The sequence below is a fragment of the Vanacampus margaritifer genome, chromosome 11 (genome assembly GCF_051991255.1).
Source record: "Vanacampus margaritifer isolate UIUO_Vmar chromosome 11, RoL_Vmar_1.0, whole genome shotgun sequence".
Lineage (NCBI taxonomy): Eukaryota > Metazoa > Chordata > Actinopteri > Syngnathiformes > Syngnathidae > Vanacampus > Vanacampus margaritifer.
In genome coordinates this window covers 21,360,281-21,378,125 of record NC_135442.1, presented here as the reverse complement: position 1 = coordinate 21,378,125, position 17,845 = coordinate 21,360,281, and the positions used below count along the sequence as shown (strand labels likewise).

General features: G+C 38.6%; 1 protein-coding gene across 9 annotated transcripts in view; it reads right to left on the bottom strand.

The window, feature by feature from the left end:
- The window catches only part of LOC144060715 (inactive dipeptidyl peptidase 10-like), a 100,160-nt gene that overhangs the window by 10,714 nt on the left and 71,601 nt on the right, over nt 1-17,845 (bottom strand). For 5 of the 9 annotated variants that reach the window (XR_013295990.1, XM_077580493.1, XM_077580494.1 and 2 more), the window contains 16 exons: nt 17,779-17,845; nt 17,231-17,351; nt 16,859-17,013; nt 12,781-12,878; nt 12,561-12,684; nt 12,431-12,469; nt 9,581-9,688; nt 9,254-9,339; nt 9,123-9,170; nt 8,084-8,205; nt 7,333-7,380; nt 6,776-6,874; nt 5,891-5,960; nt 5,561-5,755; nt 1,265-1,319; nt 455-554 (listed from right to left, as the gene is read on the bottom strand). The exon at nt 17,779-17,845 is cut by the window's right edge and continues 15 nt beyond it. Coding sequence is in view for 5 of the 9 variants with exons in the window: in XM_077580493.1 (XP_077436619.1) it covers nt 455-554; nt 1,265-1,319; nt 5,561-5,755; nt 5,891-5,960; nt 6,776-6,874; nt 7,333-7,380; nt 8,084-8,205; nt 9,123-9,170; nt 9,254-9,339; nt 9,581-9,688; nt 12,431-12,469; nt 12,561-12,684; nt 12,781-12,878; nt 16,859-17,013; nt 17,231-17,351; nt 17,779-17,845 (1,535 nt within the window). In the remaining 4 variants the exon portion in view is untranslated. The remainder of the gene's footprint in view (nt 1-454; nt 555-1,264; nt 1,320-5,560; nt 5,756-5,890; nt 5,961-6,775; nt 6,875-7,332; nt 7,381-8,083; nt 8,206-9,122; nt 9,171-9,253; nt 9,340-9,580; nt 9,689-12,430; nt 12,470-12,560; nt 12,685-12,780; nt 12,879-16,858; nt 17,014-17,230; nt 17,352-17,778) is intronic. The other 4 variants (XR_013295992.1, XR_013295993.1, XM_077580495.1 and 1 more) reach the window with 2 other exon arrangements.

Sequence of the window (17,845 nt, the reverse complement as noted above, 5' to 3'; positions counted from 1 at the left end):
GAAAATGGTGGAAATTTATATAATACATAAATGAAAAGTTCCCTGTATCTCACTGAGCAACAAATGCATGCAAATCTAGCTAATAGGTTTTTGTCAGGGTTCGTAAAAGGTTTCAAAAGATCTTCGCAGAAAGTCACAAATTGTCTGAACATGTTCAAAATGTATTTTCGACAAGTAAAAACTGTCTATGAACTTTTTACAAATCCTGATGAAAACCCCAAATTTGCTACGTTCGAAAGCATTCACAGTGAGGTGCCAGCTTTATCGGCCTTCGGATTTGTAAAAAGGCAGATGCCAATATTTTCAAAATGCCAAATATTGGCACAGATAAACGGCCCAGTTGATAATCTGTCCATCCCTACACTATATTCTCTTCTAATTCTAGGTTAGAATAAATGTTTAAAAGTGAAACAATACATAAAATAAAGATGTGAATTTTATATAAGCCTCTTACCATGAAATCTCCAGTTAGCTATAGGAGCCACTGCTATGCCGCAGCTGAAAGTTGAGCTATAGGAGAGTAATAGGATTGATGCAAGAAAGCCCCCATATGCCTAAAAAGAAAAAAAAAGAGTGTATTTTATATGGAGCACTTGAATGAGAAACAACGAAACAAATAAGCTGTGCTACAGTGGACCACCACTATTTGCAGGGGATTGGGAACGAGCCTGACCGCGAATAGTGGATTTCCATGATAAATTGATGTTCCCCTAAGAGTGATTATTTTTGCCTACATCAAGAGTTTCAATCATAAATATAACAATATTGTATTATTGTACCAGTACAGCGGGGTATAAATCAATGGACATTTGAATGCACAGCAAAGTGCAAGTGTTACATCGACGTGCCGATGCTATGGGGACGACCTGTGGTAGTAGTAAAGTCTGGGCTACATAACATTCGATGTTTACTGACCCCAAATCGCTGGATCCATGCAGTGACAACACACAAACTGACAGTACTGTGATATTCCACTGAGCAGTTGTGATGGAGTCCACTGGGTTTGATGGCGTATTTGGTTCTAGTTTAACCAAACGTGAGCCAAAGCAAACATGTCAATATGACAGTACTGTCCCGCTCACTTTCAATCACAAATCTAACACGGATTTTTTTCCATTAGTAATTAGATGAGCAAGTGTGTAAAAGTGGAATATTTTTCGATGCTCCCCCCCCCCCCACACCAAAAAAAAGTGCAAATGGCTGAATTTGCGAATGCCAAACTGCGAGTATGCGGCGGCCCACTGTACACCTATTTGTGGATTACCTTTCCATAAACTGCAATTTTATTCCCATCGATATATGGGAGCTGGATGAGGTGTCTGCGGAAATAGCAGGAAACTAAGTATAATTTTTCAAATGTAAAAAAGGTTATTTTAAAGTAATTTAGTAATAAGTAATAGTAAGTATGTGGACTTGGAGAAGGCGTTTGACCGTGTCCCTCGGGGAGTCCTGTGGGGGGTGCTTCGGGAGTATGGGGTACCGGGCCCCCTGATACGGGCTATTCGGTCCCTGTACGACCGATGTCAGAGTTTGATCTGCATTGCCGGCCGTAAGTCAAATTTGTTTCCTGTGAGGGTTGGACTCCGCCAAGGTTGCCCTTTGTCACCGATTCTGTTCATAACTTTTATGGACAGAATTTCTAGGCGTAGCGGAAGTGTTGAGGGGTCCGGTTTGGTAGCCTCAACATTGCATCTCTGCTTTTTGCAGATGATGTGGTGCTGTTGGCTTCTTCAAGCCGTGATCTCCAGCTCTCACTGGAGCGGTTCGCAGCCGAGTGTGAAGCGGTTAGGATGAGGATCAGCACCTCCAAATCCGAGACCATGGTCCTCAGTCGGAAAAGGGTGGAGTGCCCTCTCTGGGTCGGGGATGAGATCCTGCCCCAAGTGGAGGAGTTCAAGTATCTTGGGGTCTTGTTCACGAGTGAGGGTAGGTTAGAGCGGGAGATCGACAGGCGGATCGGTGCAGCGTCTGCAGCGATGCGGACGCTGTATCGGTCCGTTGTGGTGAAGAAGGAGCTGAGTTGAAAGGCAAAGCTCTCGATTTACCGGTCGCTCTACGTTCCTGCCCTCACCTATGGTCACGAGCTGTGGGTCGTGACCGAAAGAACAAGATCCCGGATACAAGCGGCCGAAATGAGTTTCCTCCACAGGGTAGCCGGGCTCTCCCTTAGAGATAGGATGAGAAGCTCGGTCATCCGGGAGGGACTCAGCGTCGAGCCGCTACTCCTCCACGTTGAGAGGAACCAGTTGAGGTGGCTCGGGCATCTGGTTCGGATGCCTCCAGACGCCTCCCTGGGGAGGTGTTCCGGGCATGTTCTACTGGCGGGAGGCCCCGGGGACGACCCAGGACACGCTGGAGAGACTACGTCTCTCGGCTGGCCTGGGAACGCCTTGGGATCCCGTCGGAGGAGCTGGGTGAAGGGGCTGGGGAGAGGGAAGTCTGGGCTTCCCTGCTAAAGCTGCTGCCCCCGCGACCCGACCCCGGATAAGCGGAATTGAAGACGGACGGACGGACGGTAATAGTAAGTAATAATAAGAACTAAATCATTAAATGAATAAAATTGTTTTGTTTATTTATTTTGTTTAACTTTTGGCATTCCGTTTAGCAATCACCACCTTCAAACAGTATTTCAAAGAGATGTGGTTGACTTATACAATATATATTGCATTTAATATAAGCAGTACTATTCAGGAATGCAAGTAAATATATGAGTACTTCATTCTTTAATTTCTTTCTCACTGCTCATTTTTTTAGATTCTTGACTACAGAGTGTATACATCTTTGTTTGTTTCTGCTGTATAATAAATAGATTTATGGTGATTATGTTTTTATACTTTACTATAGTTTATGTAAATTCTAGAATGTTTTTTTTTGCTTTGAAATGTTTATCTTTCAAATAAAATAATTTTCTCAACTTTATCACAATGTTTTAATTCTAAATTAGAAATGGTTATAAACAGGCTTGGGGAGTAACGGAATACCGTTACATAATCAGATTACCCCCAAAAAATTAACTGGATTCCTTTACAGTTACAGGAAAAAAACATGTAATCAGATTACAGGTACATTTATTAAAAATGGGGATTATTTTGAGAGATTACAAATCCTACGATGAAAGCGGGCAAGAAATCGAGAGAGCAAGAGAGAGAGCGAGAGCGGGTGAGCAAGAGAGAGAGACTTGTTGACGTTGTGTCGGGCACGTGGCCTGTTTAAAAGTGTTCACGGACGAAAGGAGGAAACAAGTGGCCACCGGTATTTACGGTTTGGAACAAACTTGTCTTGCTGAAGGACCGATTTATCTTTAACAAAGGAAACGTTTCAGCTGAAAGTCGATCCTGCGGCATGCTACGCTGAACTTCTTGCTAGCTGCCGCTACAACATGAGTTACATCTTCTGAACAAATATCCCTCCCACCAATTCACCATACACAATATGGTTTAACTCTTGACTGGGATCAAAAGTTTATTTTGCAGTTAATGACACGCGTGGTCATCCTCATAGCATTATTAGTGCATGTGTGCGTGGGTGAAATGACCATGGAAATGTGCTTTTAAAAGCACAATGTGTCCCTTTTCTCCCTATTCATTTGATATCTATCTATCTGTCTGTCTGTGGCCTTCAATCAATCAATCAATATATCTATACTGTACAAGCATTTCAATGGTTTTTAATTATACAAGGATTTTTGGAGCCCTTTGGTGCCCGGGTCCCTATCACCTGCAGATAGCAGGAGCGCACTGTATAGAAATATAAATTGTGGTGATATTTTTGTTTTATTTTGACTTCATGAGCATACTTGGTATTGGAGTAATCCAAAAGTAATCCAAAGTAATAGTTGCATTACTTTAATAGTATGGTACTTGGATTACATTACTAACTACATTTTTTAGCAGGTAACTTGTAACTGTAACGGAATACATTTTAAAAGTAACCCTCCCAACCCTGGTTATAAATACCAATTTTATGATATATATATATATATATATATATATATATATATATATATATATATATATATATAAGGAGAGATGATTGGCTGATTTATAAAAGCTACAACAGCAAACGCAAATCCGCTATGTATTTTTATGTACCTGTACTAACACCACAACGGTAACAATAACGCTTTAATATGGTGAGGTCACTTTGGTAATGCTTATGAATGATACGAGCAACACAAAAACTGGGGTATTTTGTAGATATAACAATAAATGTGAAGCCACATTTTTATGTAACTCATAGCAGCAAACTCCTTAAAGTTGGCGCATTTAAGAGATAGATAGATTTAAGGAGGACATCATATGTTGGCGCCGCCAACATAACAAGGCACCACAGAACAAATATAAAGTCCATGAGTAACTCACTCACCATAACGCTAAATTAAGAGCAGCTTGCCGCAGAGCCCATCATGCGTGGGAATCACCTGTAGCTGCAAGTCCATGCACATTTCTTTTTCTTCTTGGCCATAGGCACCTGTGTTGTCTCATCACTGGGCCTTTTCTCCGTCGCAAATAAACATTCCAAATATGTCTGTTTTTTACTCATTTTGCTAACTTGACGATTAACATCAGCGCTACGCGACGGAGATAATTAGTATCTTGACATGCGTCAAGAGTCTGCCATAAAGAGAGAGAATCCGGTCGCTTTTCAAACTAAAATATTTTTAAACCTCGGCTAATCAATTAATCAGAATTATAGTAATTTTTTTATTCTTTAAACTCTGCGGCCCGCCACGGCCCGGTCCAAAGTGGCCTACGTCCCGGTATCGGTCCGCGGCCCGGTGGTTGGTGACTATAAACAATGAAATCAAAGCAAAGGCTCTCATTACTCCATACAGTGATCCTGGCATAAAACACGCACTGACAGTGTTTTCAGCGAAAACCAAATAAGTTATCAGTAACTGTGGCAACGCAAGATCGTTGCTCTCTGGCTTCAGCCACGAGAGGACAATTGTGAGTCAAGGTTCGTATATACTGTACGTCCATGTGTACTACCTGCTTTTATTTGACTTATTCAGCTTGTTCGGCTTATGAGAAAAGAAGCAGAACATTCAGTCTATACATCCATCCATCCATTTTCTTAACCGCTAATCCTCACAAGGGCCGCGGTGGGCGCAGGAGCCTATCCCAGCTGGCTTCGGGCAGTAGGCGGGGTACACCCTGAACTGGTTGCCAGCCAATCGCAGGGCACACAGAGACAAAAAACCATCCACACTCACAATCACACCCATGGACAATTTAGAGTGTTCAATTAACCTGCCATGCATGTCTTTGGAATGTGGGAGGAAACCGGAGCACCCGGAGAAAACCCACGCAAGCACGAGGAGAACATACAAGCTCCACCCAGGAAGGCCAAAGCCCGGACTCGATCTCACGTCCTCTAGACTGGGAGGTGGATGTGCTATCAGTCTATACAGTAGATTATTAAATCTCTCTTAATGTACGGTGGTTATCAGAGGTCTGATGATGGGAAGGCTATAAAAATAAGAATCATAAATAGCTGTATTATCAATCTGCACTTGGCCCTATTGACTTTTTTTTACTGTTTAAAAAAACAAACCTACTCTACAACTGCGATCTGGTCTGCAACATCAACAGTGCCCAGTCGCTGGTGGACCTCATGCAAGACCCTCTGGCCCTGGAAGCTGCTGCCTCGGCCATCCAGACGAGCCACGATGACGTTCTCTGAACTGACAAGCACGGAATCCCAATCGATGCTGAAGTGGTCACTCACATCCTGACCACCAGGGGCACTGCCACTTCAAAAATACACAATTACATATAAATTGAAACGTTTCTTTGTAATAATTATTTTTCGCACTTTTTGATCTTGTGGAGACTTTAATAAAATAAAAACAATATATGTGTAAACAAATGTATTATTAAAGTCTTACAGAATAAGGAGAAGCGGATGCTCATATGTTCCATCAAAATCATGGGGGACTATTAACTCCATACAAAGAACTGCAAAACAAAAACAAAACAGCAAAGTCGTATAATTTTACTTATGTAATTATGATTATTGTGTTTATGTTTTTTGGTAACATCCCTTGCCTTTCTATCCTGTTAATTCACACTAATGAATAATAATAATTGATAAATTAGTCGGCTATTGAATCAACCTAGACAAACTGCAGGTTGTTGTGACATTGCAAGCTGAACAACATCTAACCGTGATCATGTTACATGATAACGCTATTTATGAATTATACAAGTAGTTATGAGTTATCTGTTATTTACACATTTTAATTGTAACTTATTTTTTTATCATTGATAGTATGGTGTTTAAAGTGAAGTAAGAGTAAGGGAATGCAAGTTTGCTCGTGTTAAGTTCTTTAGAAGCTGTTTCCATCAAGAGAATGTCGTTAACCAGATTAAGCCATCCAACTTCCATAGTATTCCACAGTATTTCAATAGTTTTTTAAATGTCAGATTTTTACTTTTATGTACAATACTTTGTATGCAGCTCTTGTTTTTAAAGTGGTCTATACTGTAAATTGAGTTGAGAAGACTGCTTCATGTCAATGTCAAAACATTTTGCCCTGTGTGATCGCTTTTCTTTTCTTTTTTAGTGTCTTAAGCTTGAAAGTCAAATGCAAAAGTGACACATCTCCTTATGAAAGATGTTTACATAATGCAATGCAAAGTTTATCTCTAGGGGTAGCTATTGCAGATCATGTGACCTTTTTTACAAAAGTTGATCATATCATGGTGCTAATAAAGACAATTACACAGGATGCTAACTTGAAACACATGGGCATATTATTGTTTTATCATACCAACATTGTTGATTTGTATAGTTCTACTTTCCCGTCTTGGTAATTTTTGGTTGATCAGAGCATGTTGTAGTACTGTGTTCCTCTCCAGAGTCATGTAGTCTGTTGATGACAATGCAGAAAAACAATTTGATACAGCAAAAGACAAACTCAAAACGTAAAGTAGATTGAAAGCTGCTCAACTAATATATTTTAAAATACTACTGTACAACAATACATTCTTAGTTGCACAGATTAAACCATGATGCATGGACTTGATAAATTATTACAGCACAATGATTTAGGATTACAGTGCAAATAGCCCCTTTTCAGCAGCCATCTGTTCTACGCGACCATTGAACTTTCATCACCTGATAGGTCAGCAGACCCAACTATTTGTTTTATATACACACGAGCAACATTTTTCGTAGTGTTGCCCCTTTGAGTACCGCCGATAGAGATTGCTTCTAGTATGCACATTTACAAGGTAGGTGTGAAAGCCAGTGTCTAGTGTCCCCTTATTAATGGAATGGAAATTCCCAAACAATATGTTGGTTCCCTTTTCCTGCCTGATTCCTTACCTTTCATTTTATTTAATCTGTGCAGCGTAGTTTGGGGTATTCCAGGACCTGGGGAAATTAAAGAATAATGGCAAAATTGTGACTTGTGGAATTCAATAAAATGAAGTGAGCCTTATTGAGCTATATTGCAAAAACATTGAATTATTTCCCTTCAGTATTGCATTGTAAAACTAACCGACTGTAAAAGAGAGCCCTAAAAGTGTGTAGCTGGCATTCATTTCCAGTTCACAAAGTCAAGTACTCAATTAAACAACTAGGCTCAGGGCTATCAATATAATGAAAATATATCTTAAAGCTGGAGACGTGTCAATGTAGTCAAAGCTTTCAGCAGTGGCTCAGTCCCAATCGACTCACCTTGACAGTAAGAGAGCGAGAGGACGAATACAAGTGGGTATTATTTCTCTGCCTCTCCGGTTTCTGATCAGGAAAATTGCGTTCGCACAAGGGGATGATGGGTAGTTGGCATCAGGCATTACCAGTGTAGTTGGCCCGAGGTTTCAAGACATATTTGCGAACTACTGCTTATAGACCAAGAAGTATGGAGGAAATATGTAAAAGTTTGAAGGTACTACACATAAAAAAAACGACGGTGATGGGATAAGTCAGGCTCCTGAAAATGTAGCCCTCTTGACATTTAGATTTGAATAGCCACGCTGTGTAATTAGTGGCGTAGTAGTTGGGTGACATGTAAAAAATAAAATAAAATAATAAATTGCATCCTGAATACAGTTAAGTCATTCTGAAGACATACCTCTACATTGGAGAAGAACATGCTGGTAGTTGGTGCTGAACACTGCATCGTAGTATGTGCATTGTAACTTGAAGAGGCTGCAGGTGAGGCATTCTTTATGGAATGGCTCCACAGCTGAGACCCTTTTTAAGAAGAATGACATAGATGTCACCAACACAGTCAGGTAAGACCCAATGGTTAGCCCGTGGCTTGTTCTAAAAAGTGCTGTATATTTGTTTCCCACCTTGTTATAATTGTTAATTATTGTTGGAAATAAACATGATATCTGTTTTCACATGGGTGAATATCAGTAATTATTCATATTAACATAATTGAAGGTAATATGTGCACATTTGTTGTTAGTTTGTATAAAACTGATGGACCTTTGCATTAATACCCAAGAAGTAGCTCTCAGTTTAAATGTTGATCTAAGCATAAGCAAATAACACAACAAAAATTGCAAACAAACAAAAACATGCAAGCAACATACAGTCCACTACACAACGTAGAGATACTCATTTTTCAAGTGAAATTTGAAATCTTTTGAAACTGCATGACAAACGTTTCAGTACTTTAGTCACAACTTGTTTCTCTTTAAGAGGCTGAACAGCAAAATTCACGTTTGATCCATGTATTTCCAAGAGCATCAGATTCCTAAGCCTATAAACTATAAAGGAAGCATTTGCATTGCATTGGGTAAATATCGGAAATGCCCAGCGGCTCTGCCTGGCAAGACGATGTCTTCTCCGTGTGCCAATCGCTGCAGCCATGGACATGCTTCCACTGATAGTGCCAAGTTTACACCAGCTTCCAGGAGACGGTATTTGCATCACTCAAACACGTGTGGCAATCAATGCTGGTGTTCCATGATAAATCTTTTTTTTTATCCCGTACAAATTTAATCAACCATTTTATTTTTCTATCTGTCTCCTGATCATTGTTTTTAGACAAGAATGTCAATGAGAAAAAGAGAGAGAGAGAGAGAGAAAAGAGGTACATAAATATTGCTCTCTAAAATTTCTTTAGTGTCCCTTCAAGCAAAATAGTTATGATTGGATACCTGTATAAGTGTTGTTGTGTTGTGCCAGTCTCTTTACTTAGGAAATAACTGGAAAACAAAGCAAACATGTTTTTACCACAGCATATTCCTCATGATAATTGATTATGTTATCGATTTCTAATTCTCCTTACACAGATTTAGTGCTCTCATCATAGCCCAGAATTTGAGAGACCTCCCAGCTTCCTGAGGTCAAGGGGAGATGTTTGACATCTTCTCCCTTGCACAAGGAGAAGCAAAAGCATTTCATTGCAGAGCAAGCACAGAGCCAAACACAAAAACCGAGACATGACCCAAAGTTATGCCAAGTCAATAAAGTTTCTGATCATGAAATTGATTATATATATTATGATAACATATATCAGTATTTCTATGGGAACATTGTTTCTAAATCCAAACAAATCAAAGGTTGACCATTGTTCCAAGCAATGCCTTTTGGTACAAATTAGTATTCGTTTTACTTGGTTGTAGATCATGGTCACGTGGCGGAATGCTCCAAGTGCAATGTGTTTTAATGGCAGAGTCATGAAGAATATTGTACAGTCCTTTGAAAACATTGGTTCTTCATTCTAGGAAAAACACAGTAAACAAAGACAATTGTGTTCTTACTCTGATAAAATATTTTCAGCTAATGCGAAACAAAAAACAATCAATTCAAATAAATAACTTAAGCACTGGTCGATTCTTTGACATAGTTTTTCCTGAACTTTAAATGTGAAGTCAAGTCATAAATTTTCATTACAAAATGCCCCAATAATCCCCAGGTTATTACAACGGCGCCCCAATGTTGAAGGTAAATATACCCACAGATGCTACATTATTGTTACATTTTTACTGAAGAACTCTGGGAGCACAAAATTTCGCGGTGACTCGAGCCAACACACGTCAGCTAGGACAAAAATGTCAGTGGTCTCATACGTACGATGGCGTACTAGGACCACGTATAAATATATATATTTTTTAGAGAACGATGGCAATATTCAGAGAAAGACATTTGCTAATTTGTGACTCTATAAGGTGGCAGATTAGCGAAAAAAAAGTAGAAACTTACGAGAAATGCATGTACCGTACTACTCGAATGTTTGTGCCGATACTTTTCGGTTGGGTTTTCAAATAAGGAGATAGTAATGGTTTTAACCATATCATGTCAAGCATTCGCACTTTGAACCGTTGGGTACTGCCAGAGACAAATATGCTTTGCTTTGCGAAGGTCCACATCCTGAGGATGAAGCATTTCAATTAATTTGTTAAAATAAATATTTATTTGTACATTGATCTTTCCAGAATCATTATTTCCACATTCAAGTATCTAAGTTAATGCGTCAAATCTGCTGCTCTCCGTCATTCACTTGCATTTATCGAAAGTATGCTAGCTTCTGATTGGTTAGTGTTAGTCAGCTGATAGGGGATCAGGAAGTGTTGTCGCTCTAGCTGCCGTGTATGATGAGTAAAGTTTAAATTAAAAATGAATCCATTTCCATCCTGCCTTTTCATTATATTAACAGTGTCCCATTAACCACCAACAAATCCTCACATTAGACAATAGCTACGCTACGTGTATTTGTCATAAGTTTCTGAGTTTTTTTCTCCGGAATATTGAACCCACCCTCTAAAAAAAAAAAATAGACGTGGTCCTAATACGCCGTCATACGTATGTGCAAGAGATAAAAACTTTTATGGGGCTATGTATCTGTATGGGGCTCACACATTATTATATATTGTTTAAAATCAGCAAACTTCACACACAGAACTAAAATAAAACAATAACAACAATATACAATAATTCAAACAAAAATGTGTCCAGGAAAAAGTTCCCCACGGGGAAAATAAAAGTATATCGTATCGTATCGTATCGTATCGTATCGTGTGAAAGTCTGTATTATTCACACATTACTTTGTTTGTTTTATTTGATTTCTTTGAGTGAAATTTGTTGATTTAAAAAAAAAAAATTATATATATATATATATATATATATATCCATCCATCCATTTTCTTAACCGCTTGTCCTCACAAGGGTCGCGGAGGGCGCTGAAGACCATCCAAGCTGGCTTTGGGCAGTAGGAGGGGTACACCCTGAACTGGTTGCCAGCCAATCGTAGGGCACACAGAGACGAACAACTATCCACACTCACAATCACACCTACGGACAATTTAGAGTGTCCACTTAACCTGCCATACATGTCTTTAGAATCTGGAGTACCCGGAGAAAACCCGCGCAAGCACGAGGAGAACATGCAAACTCCACCAGGAAGGCCAAAGCCCGGACTCGATCTCACGTCCAACTTCAGGTTTTAGAGGCATGTTTTGCCAGGCGCTTCAGGCCTTAATGGGCTCAGGGCACAGGTTGCGAACGTCAATCACCAAACCCAGGAAACAGATGAGCTGTTGTTGGTCGTTATCTGAGCCCCGCATAGAACATGTTAGACTTGACTTTCCTCTTAATTTCAGTATCTAATTTGTATGTTGACTGATCAAGCACACTTAATTATAAAGCTTGTTCGTGCAATCATCAAAGATAACTCTGAAAAGTACTATTAGTGCTGATGCAATAATATTCTTCAATGAATGAGAGGTGAGTAGATGTGGAGTTGCCATCACTGTTGCGAAAATATGTTCCTCATTGCCAGCCATTGTACATTCATATTAGACAAAACAATTGGGAGTACGGGACTGGCAGTGATTGAAGTAAAACGGAATATAGATTTGGCTACATTGCATTCTCTGGTAAACTATTTGCCTTATCACTTTCGACAGCTGTGCCTGTGATGTAGCAAATTTTCAAGACAAACTGTTTAAAAAAAAATGGGGGGGGGGGGGTACCATTGGTTTTACTGTGTTTAGTAAATTAAAGTTGAAGAATGTAAAAGCAGCCATTACATGATTACATTTTACTGTATGTGCCCCTAATCAGTTCCTTAGCTCCCCTCCTGTCTTTTCAGCTTTTTGTGATTGATCTGTGGGTCTTAATTTCCATTGTTTTTATCAGTATTTGACAGATCTCGCATTGTATGTCATATAATTTTCGGCTGTACCTTTTTGGATGTTGCTATTCCGTTTCCAATCGTTTCAGTGGTGCGCTCAGTTTCATTTAATAAATGTTTGTGAGTTTGCTGCCTGCAAAATCTATGCCTGTGCTTTCTGTATTTGGGCCTGCAACAGTCCTCATTATTGACACTATCTCCAATATGCCATAAATCCTGGAGAAAGACCTCTCCGTTTCTGCATTTCCTACAAGTTGAATTTCTGCAACTTTGTCTCATATAATAACGATAACAAAATGCATGTATGTTGTTTTGAGAGATGCACTTACCTGTCGATCTAACCACTTATCTGACATCATCACATGTCTCTGGAATGAGAAGAGCAAATCACAACCGTGTCAGACAGTTTTGTACATTTTTAATGATTCGCTGGGAAAAGTCATACAAAAAAATTCCTACCTTTGTGCATTCATTAGTCTGTATGTCGCACAGCGAAAGAATGGACATATTTTGTGCCCGATTTACCCAGCGCACAGCCAACTTGTCCAATGTCACCCATTTCACCATAGTGATGTAAAATTGACTAAAATGAATAAATCATATGTTGTGACAGCATAAGGACACAGTTTCATTTTTTTAAAGAATTTATTTTAGAACAACATTTATCTGCAGTTTTTACCTGTTCACAAAACTGTCCGGAGGCAACAGTTGAGTTGTTTGGGAGCTTCCATCGAGAACGACAACATAAAGGCTTACAGTGGGATTGATTTGACCCATCTAAATCAATAAAAGAAGAATGCCAGCTGATTGAATTAAATGAAATCAAATGTCACAAATAATTCATGGTACAGTGCACAGACTCTGAAGATAAGAAAGTATCACACTGTAATTACTTATATCTGAATGAGGTTTCATAATAAGTTGTGGCGGAGGGGGTCATAGTAATGGAATATATGACATTTGCTATGCAGAGAGGAAATTGTAACGTGCAGTAAGAAGGCCCTGGAGCAGGACAGAAAATCATGGCTCATATTATTCCTGTCTTCTTAAATCCTTCACTTCCTGCTTCAACCTACTGCTCTTAGGTTGCTATAATAGCTACATTTGACATGTTTTTCAAACCACATATAACTGCATTTACTAGTCTCGTGATTTGATTGTAAAATGTTTTGACAGCAACATAGCAAAAAGAAAAGAATATACAAGTGTGACCAATTGACTGTTATTTGCGATTACCACTTCTAGTAAATCAAATTTAATGAAAAGGCAAAATAATAAATGCGAAAATCAAGAATAAATAGAAAGCTGCAGTGGGACATCATAATGCCACTGTGAGCAAGCAGGTTTCTATTGAGGACCAAAACTACCAAAATTAAAAATAAATAAATGACTAAATAAGTAAATAAGTGGATAAAAGGGAAAATAAATATGGATATAAAAAAATTACATTAAAAAAGGGAAAAAATAAATACAAAAGTAAAATAAAAAACGAGATTCAAAAATTAAATATAAAAATAATTGTTGAAATAAATACAAAAGTAAATATATAAATATAATTAAATATATATATTTTTAAACGCTCTGTTCTCACATTCATTTATTTCATGCTGCAGACGCTCTGTCAGGTCGAAATGTTATTCAAATGAGGGAGCGGTGCTAAGCGTGTCTTAACTCAAGTTGCAAATCTTGGTGACAGTGGACAAGATAGTCGTCTTTTGCTGGAGTTCTCTAATGCAAGCCAGCAAGACTTCCTTGTTCGCCGACCCTCTCACTCTAGTCTAGGCAGTTTGCAACAGTGGAGCCCATTCCAAGACATGCTTAGGACCGCCCCCTCATTTGTATAACATTTCAAACTGACAGAGTGTCTGCAGCATGAAATAAACAAATGTGAGAGCAGAGCGTTTTTATTTGTTTATTGATATTTAATTCTATTTTTATATTTATTTTTGTATTTATTTCGACATTAATTGTTTATATTTATTTTTGGATTCTTAATTTTTTATTTATTTATTTATTTATTTCATTTTTTATTTCCATTTATACGTATTTTTTGTGTTTAATTTTTGAATTATATTTTTAGCTCCGTTTTTATTTTCACTTTTATTTAATCATTTATTTATTTATGTATTTATGTCCTGCCATCAATCACAATTCTAAACTTACAGACTCTTATTTGACTCTTACAGACATTTATTTGAAAGAAACCTTCTTTATTTGGGTGCAAGCTTTTACCTGTGTTTTACTGTTTGTAATTTCCCACTGATTTGTTGCTTCACAGAGAATGCACATTGCTGACTGCTTGATGTTAGAGAAAATTGGATTATGTAAATTAGTGAGCTCAATTCAAATTTAGAAAGCACTTTGCACAATAGACCAGTTGATATCAGCCTGACAAGCGCTTAAACCAGCTTTGATACTGAACCAACAAACCAAGATGCTGTGTGCATTATCGCCATTCTTCCTGCTAATTCATCTTTAATCAGAGAGGTCTTTGAGACACTTGACGAAGTGTGTTAACTTAATTGTCTTGCTCAAATAGATCAGAAAATACCAGTACCCTTGTGGCCGTTTTACGATAAGGAACTACAAATAGGCCTTTCTTTAAAATGATCTGTCATTGTTTTTTGGGAGAGAATTTTATGTACTAGTGGTATCTGTGAGTAATCATACGTACTGATATTGGTCTGAAAAAAAGTTGTATCAAACATCCATCCATTTTCTTAACCGCTAGACCTCACAAGGGTCGCGGGGGGTGCTGGAGCCTATCCCAGCAGTCTTCAGGCAGTAGGCGGGGTACACCCTGAACTGGTTGCCAGCCAATCGCAGGGCACACAGAGACAAACAACCATTCACACTCACAATCACACCTAAGGACAATTTAGAGTGTTCAATTAACCTGCCATGCATGTCTTTGGAATGTGGGAGGAAACCGGAGCACCCGGAGAAAACCCACGCAAGCACGGGGAGAACATGCAAATTCCACCCAGGAAGGCCTAAGCCCGTGCCGCCTGGTATCCACCACATGATTCCCGAGCGCGGTGCTGCTGCTGCTCACCGCTCCCTCAGGGGATGGGTCAAATGCGGAGAACAAATTTCGCCCTACTTAGATGGGTGTGACAATCAGTGGATCTTATCTTATCTTATCAAACAGCACTAAATAAAATATAGATTTTGTGTGTGTGTGTGCGTGTGCGTGTGGTTTTGTCTTGCTACATTGTGGGACCCATACGTGCGTGGTTTTCCAGGTTTAACTACTATTGTGGGGACCAACTCGAAATTGTGGGGACATTTTTGTGTTCCCCACGAGTTCAGACCTCTTTTTGAGGGTCAAGTATGGAGTTAAATATGGTGCAAAAGTAACTTGTACCTGTAAAAAAAAAGTGTTTATGTTTCTCAGTTCAAGTATACAGGTAGTTTTTGAAGACATGAAAGAAGTGCCGGTACAAGCTATTGATCGTATGTTTACACTGGTAGTCTTCAAATCTTTAAATGAAAATCGTGACTTCAATGTGTTCAGTTTTCGTGACAATTAACAACATGAGAAAAGCTAGCACCGGATTACGAGCTATGATCGTACAATAAATCTTACCTTCATCCTAAAACTTCTTTCTTTCTGCCCACTTTGAGTGCTCTGCATGTCAACCAACGTTTAAACTGTTCCACACGGTGTTTGTATATTGAACCAAGTTGAAATTTTCATGCCTGGGACGTCCTCTTCTTCCGAAAAGACGCGGAAACTGGTGTGGCTACTCTGTTTGTTTGGAATTTCGGACTTGTGCATATTAATGATAAAAACGTGGCGTCATTTGAGATCAACCCACTGTTGTTCGCTGAACCAATGAGGTTGAACTTTAGCCCAAATCCTCCAGAGCCCGCCCTCTTCTTCTACGAGTACAAATCACGAAGCTCTAAATGTACGAATCAGTTTTGCACTGTAGCGAGAGATTTGGTGCAAAAGTCAAGTGACTGGACAGCAGCTGAAAAAACACTTGTGACCCCTAGCGGCAACTTCTTTGTCATTTCTACAAGTACAAATCACGACTTTTACAGATACAAATTTACACTTTTTTGTACAGGTACAAATTAAGACTTTTACAGATACAAATTTAAACTTTTTTATACAGGTACAAATCACGACTTTTACAGGCACAATTTTTTTTTACAGGTACAATTTGTCTTTTACAGGTTATTGTTTTTTTTTGTTTGTTTGTTTTTTTAACAGATACACTTTTTTCACAGACAAATCGCAACTTTTACAGATACAAATTTATACTTTTTTCTACAGGTACAATTTTTTTTTAATACAACTAAAAAACATTTTTTACAGGTACAAGTTACTTTTGCACCATATTTACCTCCATAGTCAAGACTTGGTTTTAGAGTTTAGGTTTGAATTAGGTTATGGGTGAGGGTAAGGAATGGGGGTAGGTAATCATTTTTGACGGTTGGGGTTAGGGCAAGGGGTAGGAAATGCATTATGTCAATGAGATGTCCCCACAATTATACAAAGACAAGTGTGTGTGTGAGTGCGCGTGTGTGTCTGTGCGTGCGCGCGCGTGTGTGTGTGTGTCCGTGTCCTGAATTCAGTATTTATGCTTTGCTAGTTCTCTGTTTTAAAAGGGGCTCAATGATAATCAACATTTATATACAGTGCGAAGAGGTTAACAAATCATTGATTTGAATTAGTCAAATGTGACTGCCATTCAACTACTGAACTTTTAATTTTTTAATTTTAAATTTTAAATTTCAGGTCTAACCTTTGGGTATGGGTACTCTTTTCCCCTTGGGTAAATGGAACCCATGTAAGATGGCAGGAGCATGTTTGGGACCAGGGAGTCATTGATGGTCAGGTAAGCAAGTCTTGAACCATCGGATGACCACCAGTGAGCTGCTTGAGTGTGCAAAACCTCCTCTGGAAAGAACAAGAGAGTCAGAATTGAAACTGCAAACCAGACTAAACTTTTAAATATAAATATATATAGCACTCAATGTTTTCATCTCTCTTACTGAAGATTCTTTGGCAAATTTGAAATCAAAATCATCATCACAAAATATTGTTGCAATTCTTTACAGTCATTTGTATTATCCGCCAAAACAGGAGGATGATGTTAGTGGTAATAATATTTTACCTTCATATAGCCAGTCTGCAATGCCATTGAAGATGATGCCCTCCTGTCCAGATGACGTGAGTCTCCATGAGCTGCTGAGAACCTCTGATTGGTAGAAAATGTTGTTTTCAAATATGTAGATCTGCAGGGTAAAAATGTAAAGTAAAAAGTTAATGTTGGAGTGATATAGATAAGGCACATTGTGAAATAGCCACATTGCTCTTTTTTATTTTATTTTTGTATACATAATTGATCGAGTACATTTTTTTGTGTGTCCCCAAGTCTCTTAGCGGTAATATAAATATGGTACAATGAATTATAAATAAATAAAAATATATGGAGTGACTTATAGTTCAGAAGAAGTTTCGCTTGGGCCAGGACAGAAATACATCTAGTTTGTACAGTATGTGTTTAAAGCGAGACTTGACAATAATTAGATTATAATGTTTTCGCCTTGTTGGTCCTACAGCTCATATACAAAAATGTTCCAATTAATTTTTACATATGTGAAAACAATGACCGTGAAATTATGCAGTTTAAATAGTTATAAATTAACTTGAAAAACTTACCAACTGCTGACCACCAACACCCCATGAAGCAAACTGGAGGACTGAATTGGAGACTTCTGGAGGATTT